Below are 12,888 nucleotides of genomic sequence, written 5' to 3' on the forward strand. Positions count from 1 at the left end.
TGGCCGGCTCGCTCCCTTGATCTCTCACCAATCGAGCACATGTGCGATGAGATGGATCGGCGCCTTCGACGTCAACCACTTGTTCCACAGACACTCCAGGAACTTCGAAACATGCTCCAGCAGATATGGACAGATATCCCACAGGACTTTGTGCGACACCTGGTCCATTCCATGAGACGAAGATGTGTTGCTTGTATCTCAGCCAGAGGTGGACACACACGCTATTGATTTGTAAATTGACATTTTGGCATGTTCATTTTATTTCATGAAATCACGCATTTTCTGAAGTCAGTATGGCAAATAATACCATTTGAACACTTACAGGAGTCTTTTATCTGTTGCAAACAGAAATTGTTTCAGATTTGGTAAACAAAATAATTTTGCATTAAATCGTATTCAGTGTCACAGGAACTTTTGTTGTTCAGTATATATACAGTGAAACCCCGCTAATCTGGGCCTCGTTAGTCTGGAAACTACCTTTTCTGGTTGAATACCTTTAAGGTAAGTCTACCTGTATTAGGAAAAACCTCCTTAATCCGTATCCCGTTATACAGGCATCGCGCTTCACGGGCGAATACTGTTTTAAACGTCATCATGTATCCACACACATACTCCGTATCCAAGGGTCGTTAATCCCGAAAATTGTAAACCTGATGAATACAGTGAGAACGGTAGTCCGGATTACCAGAATTTCGCAGAATTGTGCTCCATACCATCCTGATGTTTGTTGATCCAGATAATGTCACTTTTTCGCTTTTTTGTGTTTTATTTCACTTACCTATATCCAAAGTTGAAAACTGGGGCCAAGTCAATGTAGAAACCTCCTGTGTAGAATTGCCTCCCTTGGGCGTGCTCGGATCTTATCATATTCCTTCGTTTGTCAGTACCATACCAATGGTCACATGTTTCACCAAAGTGGTAAACGTTTCCAACCTGCGTGACTAGGCTTTTTTCCCCCCACTAAGTTGACGTATATCTAAAATACATATGAAGCGACGCTAAACCCAACTCACTCCCCCACTGATGCTCCGAGCGCTGCTTCAGCCAATAGCTATACGAAGGGTAAGGGCAACCTAATCACGGTGTCTTTGATAGGAAGTCTGTATAAATAATCGTTCCGACAAGATCAATTGGAGGAGAAAATTGGTGTGACTTGGAAGCGTAATGGACAGCTTCCATCGATGTATCAGCTCCACGTCAATCATCCGCCACTGTTAGCTAGTCTGGGTTTACCTCAGTTGAACGGTTACCACATTGCACCCTGTCAATACTGACACAATCAGACTGAGCCAAGTCCCGATGTATGGCCATCGAGTTGACTGCTTTCAAAGGCCCTTCACCTGGTATTAAGGCACAGGATTTGCGCCTGTGTCGATCTAGGGGACAGGGTCGTCACTCCAATAAACATATCGCTATTTGTTAAGAAGGGTCTGTTATTATTTTTTGGTTTATCGGTGAATCGAAACACCGAAGAGCAAACGGTATTCATTTGAACAAATATATTTTTTCTCGTTAGCCAATCAAATTGCTGGAAACGACATTTGTATGTTTTGTATTCATCCTCGATAATCGAGTGTATTTAAATTGTTTGCTTGTGTTTATATCTCCTTCTATCATAAACACCCTGGGCCCATTCACCACCAGCTCCATCTGTCTTATCAATAACGTAGCACACGAGCATGAAATCAACTACCAAACTGAATGAAATGACGTCATAGATCTACATCAAGTACATTATAACGAGCTGTCTAATCGAGCCGGCGATAAAGGTAAGTGGTTTATAGCAAATCAGAAGCTGTTTAGCTGAAAAGTTGTTTTCCTGAGTTCTTATGAGACCAGTTGTTCCCAAATGTATTTAAGACGAAACACAATCTCATTAAAATCAGATCTTTTCCTCGTCAAGATACGTGAAGATCTGAGGATACCCCAAAAGAAGATGAACCCAAAAGGAAGGATGCGTGGGTTCTTGAGCCAATCAGAAGTCAGCTTCCTGAAACGTTCCGCTTCATTCTTTTCCACCTCGGTTCGGAAATATCAATTGTAACAAAACTAAATTCTATTTTTTTCATTCAATGGTGCAGATACACCATGGCACTAAGACACGACAGGGTGTATTAAATATCCACAGCTTTGTAAGGGCGGGCGCGGCCACTGTCGTTCACATTCGGAACAGGTCGATGTGCATCGTTTTCGAGATCTCAAATATGCCGGTCTGAATGCTTCGCTCGTTCTCACCGAGAACTTAGAATCCTCGATAAGAGAGTTCACCTGATGCGACGGACGTGACGAGCTAAACGCTTCTTTGCAAACTCTCAATCCCCTGTGTAGTACGAACCAGTATTGGAATTAATCAATTTTAGTCCAGCTATGTCACAGTGGCATATTAATGGTCGAATCTGGCCCACGCAAACCAATGGTCGATACCATGAGCAATGGGATAATCTGGGTGTAGCGATTTTGACCCGGACGCCGTTACTTACCCTGCAGTGACAGAAGCTCGTGTAGCGTATCAGTGCAGGAACCACTATCGATATTCTATAATATACAAATAACTGGACAATTACTGTTTTGGCATTGTAAAGGCTTACATCGGGAGTAACGGATGCAACTAATTAGAGACAAAACAAGCTACAGGGAATTACTATTTGTTCCGAGTAAACGGATAATGTATGCTCCTAGCCAGACCCTTCAGACCACTCACGAGGGACAGCGAGGTTTCAATGTGATGTTTCAACACCTGTGGGCGGTCGGGTAGCCTAGCGGTTAAAGCGTTCGCTCGTCACGCCGAAGACCCGGGTTCGATTCCCGACATGGGTACAATGTGTGAAGCCTATTTCTGGTGTCCCCCGCCGTGATATTGCTGGAATATTGCTAAAAGCGGCGTAAAACCATACTCACTCACTCATTCAACACCTGTTTGAAGAATACCATGTGTTGGAAGAGATAACACCAAGCTACTGATCAATAACTGCTTCTGTTTTACCGCCAATACCGCGAATTTGACATTGGTGAAGAACTGACAGAATTGAGAAACATGAGACACGACCTGGAATTAAGTACGTCCATAAAAAAGGATTTTCGCCAAAGGAAACACACAAGGATGTAGCAAGCAGTCTTGGTCTGACTGCCCTTCATATTCAACTGTTGAGATAGGGGCTGTTGAATTTACCCGAATCAGAATAGCACATGAGATGACTCTAGGTTTGGTCGGCCTAAAATGTACAGCCCATCTTGACACTCCACTCGAGCAAGCTGTCCGTGAGATGGGAACCCGGGATGAAGATGACAACAGCATCTTCCCGAGGCAAGGGAATTAACTGATTAAAAAAATTAAGGAAGTACAAGCGGGTGGCGTCAGTTCGCAAAGTCATGGCTTCGGTATTCTGGGCCAGTAAGGAGATAACATACGTTTTCCACCGATCCCTCGGGTGACATGGGTTTATGTCGCCTCTATGTTAGTTTATGTTCCATCCCCCTTCTAGCTAATTTATCTTACCGCTCACCTGATTATACTGCATGTACATGTGTATGTCTTATGCATGCATGCATGCTTTGGTCCGAATTGGTAAGACAACCACAGTTAGGCATTTATAGCAGACGACAGAAAACAAACTTAGAGTTATTCCCCCTAGATCTATTTGATCGGAAAATATCGTAAATATCCGGAAATTGGCGTGTTTTATAATTAATTCGAGATTCGAAACTGTGGTTGGTATGTAAGGGACCGACCATTATGGAGCTGGGATTTTATCTAAAAAATAAATTGTAAATTGAGGCTCATATTTTTACATAAAAAATTATCTGGTTTTGTAGCCGTAGCTGAAAAATATGTATTCTCGATAAAAAAGAAGAAGTACCTTACGTCTTTACGGGGTACATTGACAATAATCGAATGGGTCTCAGCCAGTGAGAATCCGACATTCATTTGTAAGGTAGAATAATCTTAATTGACTATCTGCAAGGAGGTAGGACTATCAATGCTACGCCACAGAATGCTAGTGGAAAGAATGTATCTGGGGAAAAAACGTCGAAAAAGCTCTGTTCAAACAAAGTGGCAGTGGCTGCAACAGCGGATTGTGGCTTTGAATTTCTTCCCCGCGGCCCTTTCTCTCCCGATCTAGCACCCTCCGACTTTCATCTCTCCCATGAGTGATGGTTTAACACCGCTTTTAACAGTATTCCAGTCATATGACCACGTGTCAGCTTAATATGGGAGGAAAGCCCGAAGTGATGTAGGTCTCAGACGTTTACCGTTTCGGTGAAACCAACGAGCACGGGTATGGTGCTGACAAACCTAGAAACATAATTGGGGCGAACAGGGATTCGAACCCACAATCATAGGTTTCTGGCGTGCCTAAGGGACGCAACTCTGCACAGCGAATCGCGACTCCTTAAACGACTGGGCCACCCGTGACCCTCCCTACCATGAACTTAAGACAATAAAGTTTGCTAGAGTTTGTAACGACAAGGTGACTGCCGCCGTCGAAGTATGATGACGACGTCTATAACAAAGATGCAGCATCTGGCCCACTGTATTGCAGTCAAAGAAGTTTTTTTGAAAAATATTGTGTGAAAAGTTTTGATTCTGAACGATTTTCTATGCGAGGCTACGAAGTATTCGATATACCCTCATATATTATTCATTGTCGTTTTAAAAGGATGACGATGAAAAATGTCAATACAAAATGGCATTCAGAACAAGCAGGACACATGCACACACGCGCTATATAAGTGCGAAAATAACACTCAAACCCACCTCACCAGAGTTTCAATCTGACTCCCTTTGAACTCACTTATCCAACATAAAGATGACTCGCCTTCATATAGCTTATGTGTAAAACATAATTCAAATCGCTCAAGACGTGCCTCCGCTTCAGTGATTTCTACTACAAACAACAATAACGCTATTGAAAAGAGTAAAAGGGAAGTATGACTTAACTGAAATGTTGTTCCAAGAGGCGTCAAACGCAACTAACCACTCATAATTTTATCAAATGAACAATCTGACAACATGAAGAAAACGCGTCGCCTAACATCTCCGTTAATCTATAGCACTGCCATACGTTGCAGCTCACTGAGGTAGATGTGAGTTTCCCCGCAGTAGAGATGATCACACAATACCCTCTCAACACCTGTCTCCTGATAACGCCATTCAGAGAGGAGCTATCAAGTCTGAGCGTTCCTCGCTCTACCTGTATCCCCCTCAGCGGGGAGGTTCACTCATATCACACGCATGGCCCCCTTATCGCCCATCTCCCCATCTTACACATGCGTTAACAGTTTGAGGTGTTAAGGTAATTATCATGATGGCTTTATCAGAAAGCAACAACCGTTAACTTCACGGGTAACATAGTTTTGTTAAGAACGTTTGTAGAATTGATTGCATGTGTTTCAACAATTCAACTCGGAGTCGATTATACCGCTACGTCGTGGGCAATCGCAATTGGGTGGTGGCTTTATGGCATTGGCATCAAGTATTTATGGCAGTTTTGTTTAAACGCATTTATTCTTAGTGAACAGTGTTAGTCATTGGGCGTGGAAAAGACCGTCACTCACTCACTCACTCACCCACCCACCCATCCACTCACTCACTCACTCACTCACTGGGTTGTGAGAATAACCCACACAACATCATATTTCGAAACAAGCATGACACTTTTATTGTTAGTGAACAATTTTTCTAGACGTTCCCAACAAGAAACCGGGGCTCCGGTCTGACGGGGTTTCAATGTTTATATGAAATATGAGAAATGAAATGGAAAAGCTAGATTGCAAAAAGGTTATACTTTGCATTATCAGATTAAATCCTTGCTTTTAATTGGCACCCAAAAGGTCACCTCCGTGAAAAGTCACAACTCCTTAAAACGTGCTGCAACGCCCTAAACACATGATAAAACCACCAATAGTATGACAAGATATAACTTCAAACAACTAAACGCTGTCTATACTTATGCTATATCCATCTGTTACTGACATAGACTAGCATCTAGTCTCTGAAATGAACATATTTTACGGAAAAAGATTGTTGTTAAATTATAGTTATGAAATATTATAACAAGGAGCCCAGAGACTTCTACATTGATACTGCAGTAATGTTATAGACTTGCATGGGCTGCATTAGATATATTTGTTTCAGGTTCTGTAAGACAGACTACTACTAATGACATACTATCAGTCAATATTCCATTATTTCTTTTATACAGGTCTTCTTTTGTACTTTAGCCTGTTTAGTTCACCTAAAAATAGAAATGGCTTAAATGTGTTGCTACATGTACTTATATTTTGTGTAGGCTTCAAAACGTTACTTTACATAACATCAGAAATACTTGACTGTTGTTTATTGTCGAATCCAAAACGTCCGAGACCTTTTGTTTCAACTGTGACATTTAGGTCCATCACCATATAGATGTAGTTCCACTGCTTCAATCTGTTTTGCTGCCAAATATCGATATACAGTTGTACTTGTCACCATTGTCTGGAGCAGCAACTACTCCTCATCACTGCAAGGGATGATTACGTGAGTGACATCATGTATAAATACATCAAGATTTACGGTACGGTGCCATTCAGAAGGAAATCCGGTACGGAGACGCTATTCGGTTTTATTTAATGCGATGCTGTGTTCTGCTGTGCGAAGCGGAGCGAGATGATACTTGTGCATTACGTTGGGTTGCTCTACTGTGCTGTGCTGTGCTGTGCTGTGCTGTGCTGTGCTGTGCTGTGCTGCGCGGTGCTGTGCGGTGCGGTGCCGTGCGGTGCGGAGCGAGATGATGCAAAGCTGCCTGAATTGATACGACTTGTGCATTACGTTGGCTTGCTCTACTTTGCTGTGCTGTGGTGAGATGTGCGGTGCGGTGCGGAGCGGAGCGAGATGATACAAAGCTGTCTGAATTGATACTTATGCATTACGTTGGGTTGCTCTACTGTGCTGTGCTGTACGGTGCGGAGCGGAGCGGAACGAGATGATACAAAGCTGTCTGAATTGATACTTATGCATTACGTTGGGTTGCTCTACTGTGCTGTGCTGTGCGGTGCGGTGCGAGATGATGCATAGTTGTCTGAATTGATACGACTTGTGCATTGCGTTGGGTTGCTCTACTGTGCTGTGCTGTGCTGTGCGGTGCGGTGCGGTGCGGTGCTGTGCAGTGCGGTGCGGTGCGGTGCGGTGCGGTGCGGTGCGGTGCGGTGCGGTGCGGTGCGGTGCGGTGCGGTGCGGTGCGGTGCGGTGCGAGATGATGCATAGTTGTCTGAATTGATACGACTTGTGCATTGCGTTGGGTTGCTCTACTGTGCTGTTCTGTGTTGTTCGGTTCTGTACTGTGCTGTGCGAGATGACGGTGTGCGTCTAAATGCGCTGTTGTTTGACTTATGAGGTGCGTTGCGTTGCGTTGGGGTGCGTTGCGTTGCGGTGCGGTGCGGTGCGGTGCGGTGCGGTGCGGTGCGGTGCGGTGCGATGCGAATTGATATCACGGCTTTGCGGTGCGGGTAGATACCATGAGCTAGTCGATACGGTGCGGTGCAATTTGAAGCCGTACGATGAGATGTGATGATGCGGCTTGTTAGGTGTTTCACGTTTCGACGCTGTGAAAACGTGTTCAAATGCAATGTCATGGGCGGGATAATATTACTGATACTGTTTGCCATATAAACTGACGAAACATAAAGACATCATTGACGGTCTGTTCCTAAGCAGCAATTCAAGCCAGATGGAATATCACTTTCAAGAGCGTGTACAGTGAAACATTAAAAGGGCAGCAAATTCAGCCCGTTAACGCCCGTGCCAACTGGTCATCCGAAACCATGGGTAACAAGCTCCCGATACAGGAGTGATAACTTTTGTCAAGATTCATGACACATACTGACACGCCCTTTCATATTGCAACCCCGTTTTGGTCCCCTAAACTGATATAAGTAATAAAAACAGCAGTACTATGAAAGCGCTCATAAATATTAAAAAAAACACCGAGTGATATTCAGTAATATAGTGAGAACAGTATCTTTGTCTTGACATATATTCACTCGCCTAAGATTGTGAAAACACCCTTTACAATTCAATTGCCCAGAATAACTGACGCCGTTGTCCTGGTGCCTTGGCATTCTCTGCCGTCTTATGGCCATATCATATAACAGTGTAAGAAATCACGAGAGGCTAATTGGAATCAGGAAATACCAAACAGGTAAATGTCCTCCCTGTAACCAAATAGAAACGCCTGAACACGCACCAATACACTGCACACACCACCAACACAGAACAACCCTCAAATCCACAATAAACTTTACCAAACAAATGTCTCTGGCAACAATTTTAAACCCACTAAACGACATACAAAACGTCAAGGCATTAAGCATTATCCTAATTAAAACAGACCTACAAAGCCGCATCTAATAAACTACAAAATCATTCTACATCATGCTTAGACCCTTAAAGAATAAAATTAAAAACAAAACCTTAAAAAAAATATAAAAAATATTCATAAAAAAATAAATAATACAAATTCCAAAATAAGAGACCACAAAACTCCCTTAGTTTCCCCAGCTATTGCACGGCATTCTTCAAAATTCCAAACTTCCCCAAAATTAAGTTAGCAACACTAAAGTCCCCCAAGTTGCCCTTCCTTTTCGGATGTACCGTCCTCCGTAAAACCACTAATTGGCCTGGCGGGCCCGTGTGCAAAATACGCATTAAGTCGGAAGGAGCCCGTGATAAACACCAACTCTCTCTCTCTCTAATTAGTATGCGGACTTCTGTCGTAGTGTTTCTTACCTACTGGTATCGAGTGTTCGTGGGTTCGAATTCCACATTGGCCACGACTGTGATGATGAGATTCTACACATGCTAACGGGTGTCACTAAAACCGTGTCGTACGTATCCTGGTTAATTTGTGTTGTCCTCATTTTATAACTGATTAGAAACCCCATTAAAGCCAGCGTTAAATAAACCCCAAACCCTCACTCAGTAATGGGAGATTGAAATGCTAGAAATAACCCTGTCTGCAGATTGGTACACCCATTTACCTTAAACATCAGTTCATTGTTTCATTATCGAGACTACCGCTCTACTTTCTCAGCTACATCAATGTGAAGGTGGGGTGAAATTGGGTTTAATGTCGCGTCCAAGATTATTGCACTTATATAGCGACGTGTGTGTGTGTGTGTGTGTGTGTGTGTGTGTGGCTGCTTGTACTAGTCCGGACTGATGCCGATTTATAGTGCTAGCCCACTGAGATACCATGCCGCAGTTTAACATGAATACCCCACTCAGACACAGTATACTGACTCCGAGCCGATCAGTCCTTGTTTTAGCCCCTTAATGCCGAGCGCCAGACAGGATAACAACAAGTACCATCTTTTAACGTCTTTTGGTATGACGCGGCCGGGGATCGAACCCTCGACTGTCCGCTCTCCGGGCGGACGCTCTACCACTAGACCACGGAGGCGGTCACACCAATGTGGAAGTACTGGTACGACAGCCTAAATAGTTTTTGTATACCGAAGAAGAATGAATCATGTTCAAACACAAACTACTCAGTACGGATTCGTCATAAACTTTTTCCTTTCAATCAATTTCATTTAAAGATTACAATGGTTAATATTGTCTGACATTTGGAATTATATGTCACTCGAGAATGAAAGCTGCACGTCCGCCACTAAAGTTGGCTTACACCATTCAAGCACGCAGGACTTCCGTGTTCGTATATTTCAGTGTATCGCTCGACTGATTACAGCAATAAAAGCTTCTCACAGGTTACAGTTAATGTTACGAATATGCAGACAGATTGAAACGACATTGGGTGTGCACAGGAATGATTGATAAACTTACTGGGCTTCTTTGATCTTATTCCTATTGATTCTTCTTTGCAAAATTGCCATTCCAATCCGTTTAGTTTGGCCCAACTCTTGACCTAATGACAGGTAATTTGCATGGTAGGCAGTAGCATACATTATTTAGATCAAAAAGTCCGAATACATTGTATACATTTGTGTGTGTGGTTTTTTTTAAAAAACCGGAAAAGTTCAGGGTAAGCATTTCTAAACCTAATCAGGAATTTATTTACATTGAGACAGTGAACTTAATATTGAGAGGAACTTCAAACACGAACTATTTTGGAACATATCGTCTTCTTGCCACGATGTAAACCAATATTGTCTTGGGCCCACGTCAACAAAGCTATCGTAGCTCCAACATTCACGCAATACTGGAACATGGATTTCCAATAGTCGAAGCGGTACGTTCGATTTGTGCATGAGACCTGACGCCCCCGTTCGGCAAAGTGATCTTAGCGTTTTATCTCTTACATATCCTGTAGTATATATTTTATAAACAAGCCACCCCATTCCATTCTCACCCTTTCTCAGCTCCAGTAGCCAATTCTCACCCCTTCTCAGCTCTAGTGATCCATTCTCACCCCTTCTCAGCTCTAGTAATCCATTCTCACCCCTTCTCAGCTCCAGTGATCCATTCTGACCCCTTCTCAGCTCTAGTAACCCATTCTGACCCCTTCTCAGCTCTAGTAACCCATTCTGACCCCTTCTCAGCTCTAGTAACCCATTCTCACCCCTTTTCAGCTCCAGTAGCCCATTTTGACCCCTTCTCAGCTCCAGTAGCCCATTCTCACCCCTTTTCAGCTCCAGTAGCCCATTTTGACCCCTTCTCAGCTCCAGTAGCCCATTCTCACCCCTTCTCAGCTCCAGTAACCCATTCTCACCCCTTCTCAGCTCCAGTAGCCCATTCTGACCCCTTCTCAGCTCTAGTAGCCCATTCTGACCCCTTCTCCGCTCTAGTAACCCATTCTGACCCCTTCTCCGCTCTAGTAACCCATTCTGACCCCTTCTCAGCTCCAGTAGCCCATTCTCACCCCTTCTCAGCTCCAGTAGCCCATTCTCACCCCTTCTCAGCTCTAGTAACCCATTCTCACCCCTTCTCAGCTCTAGTAATCCATTCTCACCCCTTCTCAGCTCTAGTAACCCATTCTCACCCCTTCTCAGCTCTAGTAACCCATTCTCACCCCTTCTCAGCTCTAGTAGCCCATTCTGACCCCTTCTCAGCTCCAGTAGCCCATTTTGACCCCTTCTCAGCTCCAGTAGCCCATTCTCACCCCTTCTCAGCTCTAGTAACCCATTCTCACCCCTTCTCAGCTCTAGTAATCCATTCTCACCCCTTCTCAGCTCTAGTAACCCATTCTCACCCCTTCTCAGCTCTAGTAACCCATTCTGACCCCTTCTCAGCTCTAGTAACCCATTCTGACCCCTTCTCAGCTCCAGTAGCCCATTTTGACCCCTTCTCAGCTCCAGTAGCCCATTCTCACCCCTTCTCAGCTCTAGTAATCCATTCTCACCCCTTCTCAGCTCCAGTAGCCCATTCTGACCCCTTCTCAGTTCTAGTAACCCATTCTGACCCCTTCTCCGCTCTAGTAATCCATTCTCACCCCTTCTCAGCTCCAGTAGCCCATTTTGACCCCTTCTCAGCTCTAGTAACCCATTCTGATCCCTTCTCATCTCCAGTAGCCCATTCTCACCCCTTCTCAGCTCTAAAAAACCCTTCTCAGCTCTAGTAACCCCTTCTCAGCTCTAGTAACCCCTTCTCAGCTCTAGCAACCAATTCCCATCTCTCCTCACCTCTAGCAACCCCTTCTCAGCTCTAGTAACCCCTTCTCAGCTCTAGCAACCCCTTCTCAGCTCTTGTAACCAATTCCCATCTCTCCTCACCTCTAGTAACCCCTTCTCTCAAATTCTCAAATCTGAAACTGGGAAACTCAAAGTTTCCTTCAAAGCGTATTATAAATAATCTCATACATAATATTATTTCGGAAACTACTAGTATATTTAAAACTAATGTTCGGCTACAACCTATCATAAGTTTATTTTAAACAACGACAGCTGCGGGAGTGGTTGCGCTAAGATCGCTTTGAAATTCGGAGCCCTGGTCAGATTATGAGCTGAAACTAGTTTATCAGATGGCATGCGATCACGCGAATGACCTTTTTCTATATTCAGATGACCGTTGACTGCCAATACAGTATCCCAGTGAGACATCTGCTACTTGTAACTGGGCTCATTCCCGCAGGGTCATGGTGTCTTCTCGTCCCCCAAGTGCTGCCACACGATAAACCACCTTCATCAACTGCTTTAAGTGTCTCGCTTATCTAACAGTTGAACGATTCTTGCTACAGTTGTTCGTGAAGTGCCATTTCGTTGTGTGGAAGTGTTCAGAGAAAAAGGTTACAGCACTCTGACAGAGACACGTTGAGTTGCTAATGTGAGTTGCTCACGCGTTTGAAAATTTCACATTCTAGAAAAAAATAGAAGATGTCAATTTACACAAACACCTCTCATTGAAAAAATACAAACATGGTGTCTATGAGTGAGTAAACGTTTTAAGCTCCTTTCAGACAGGAAGAAATTTGACCAACTGGAATTTATACAATTGCGGCAAACTTTAAAATATTGGCATGACAATGTCAGACATATTCAAATGGCTGATAACTAGTCTTTTTTGTTTCTCAATCTTTCAACTTTTGGACTTCTGACATGATTCATAATACATAAAAATGAATGAACAAGGCTTATAATTTAAACTTAAAATGAAAATCTAATTATGAGCAAGTCAGTGACCCAAAATGAAGATTTTACCATATGCGTGTACTGTTTTTATCCACATCTCCTATGAAAATGCTCGTGTTCAAATACTAGTATTAGAAACACCCTACCTGAAAATCTCTGAAATCAGGTGTTTTGACACATTTTATCTTCACCTTTGCATTTAGTGTTCAGTGGTCCCAACATGTTATAGCTAAAATAAACAAAGTTTAATATTCATATAGACATATCAGGTGCTTCCCCCACTGGCAGCAACTGTGCCCCCTTTCTTGCCGATCTGTTTCTTTATGC

General features: G+C 43.4%; 1 protein-coding gene across 1 annotated transcript; it reads right to left on the reverse strand.

Annotated features, from left to right (window-relative positions):
* Window positions 1–7,095: 7,095 nt before the first annotated feature.
* On the reverse strand, window positions 7,096–11,496 carry LOC139456286 (involucrin-like). The gene is made up of 3 exons (XM_071237911.1): window positions 10,977–11,496; window positions 10,347–10,808; window positions 7,096–7,247 (listed from the first exon to the last, which is right to left on the reverse strand). Exons 1-3 carry the CDS (start codon window positions 11,494–11,496, stop codon window positions 7,096–7,098), a joined length of 1,134 nt encoding a protein of 377 aa, XP_071094012.1.
* Window positions 11,497–12,888: the final 1,392 nt, after the last annotated feature.

This window comes from Haliotis cracherodii, unplaced genomic scaffold (assembly GCF_022045235.1).
Source record: "Haliotis cracherodii isolate W230 unplaced genomic scaffold, xgHalCrac1.p SCAF_1, whole genome shotgun sequence".
In the NCBI taxonomy this organism is placed as follows: Eukaryota; Metazoa; Mollusca; class Gastropoda; order Lepetellida; family Haliotidae; genus Haliotis; species Haliotis cracherodii.

Coding starts and splice junctions, on each gene's coding strand:
- LOC139456286 (XM_071237911.1), bottom strand. CDS start 11,496: ATGAGAAGGGATCAGAATGGGTTACTAGAGCTGAGAAGGGGTCAAAAT. Junction 10,809..10,976: donor GTTACTAGAGCTGAGAAGGG/GTGAGAATGGGT, acceptor ATGGGTTACTAG/AGCGGAGAAGGGGTCAGAAT. Junction 7,248..10,346: donor GCTACTGGAGCTGAGAAAGG/GTGAGAATGGAA, acceptor GTATCAATTCAG/ACAACTATGCATCATCTCGC.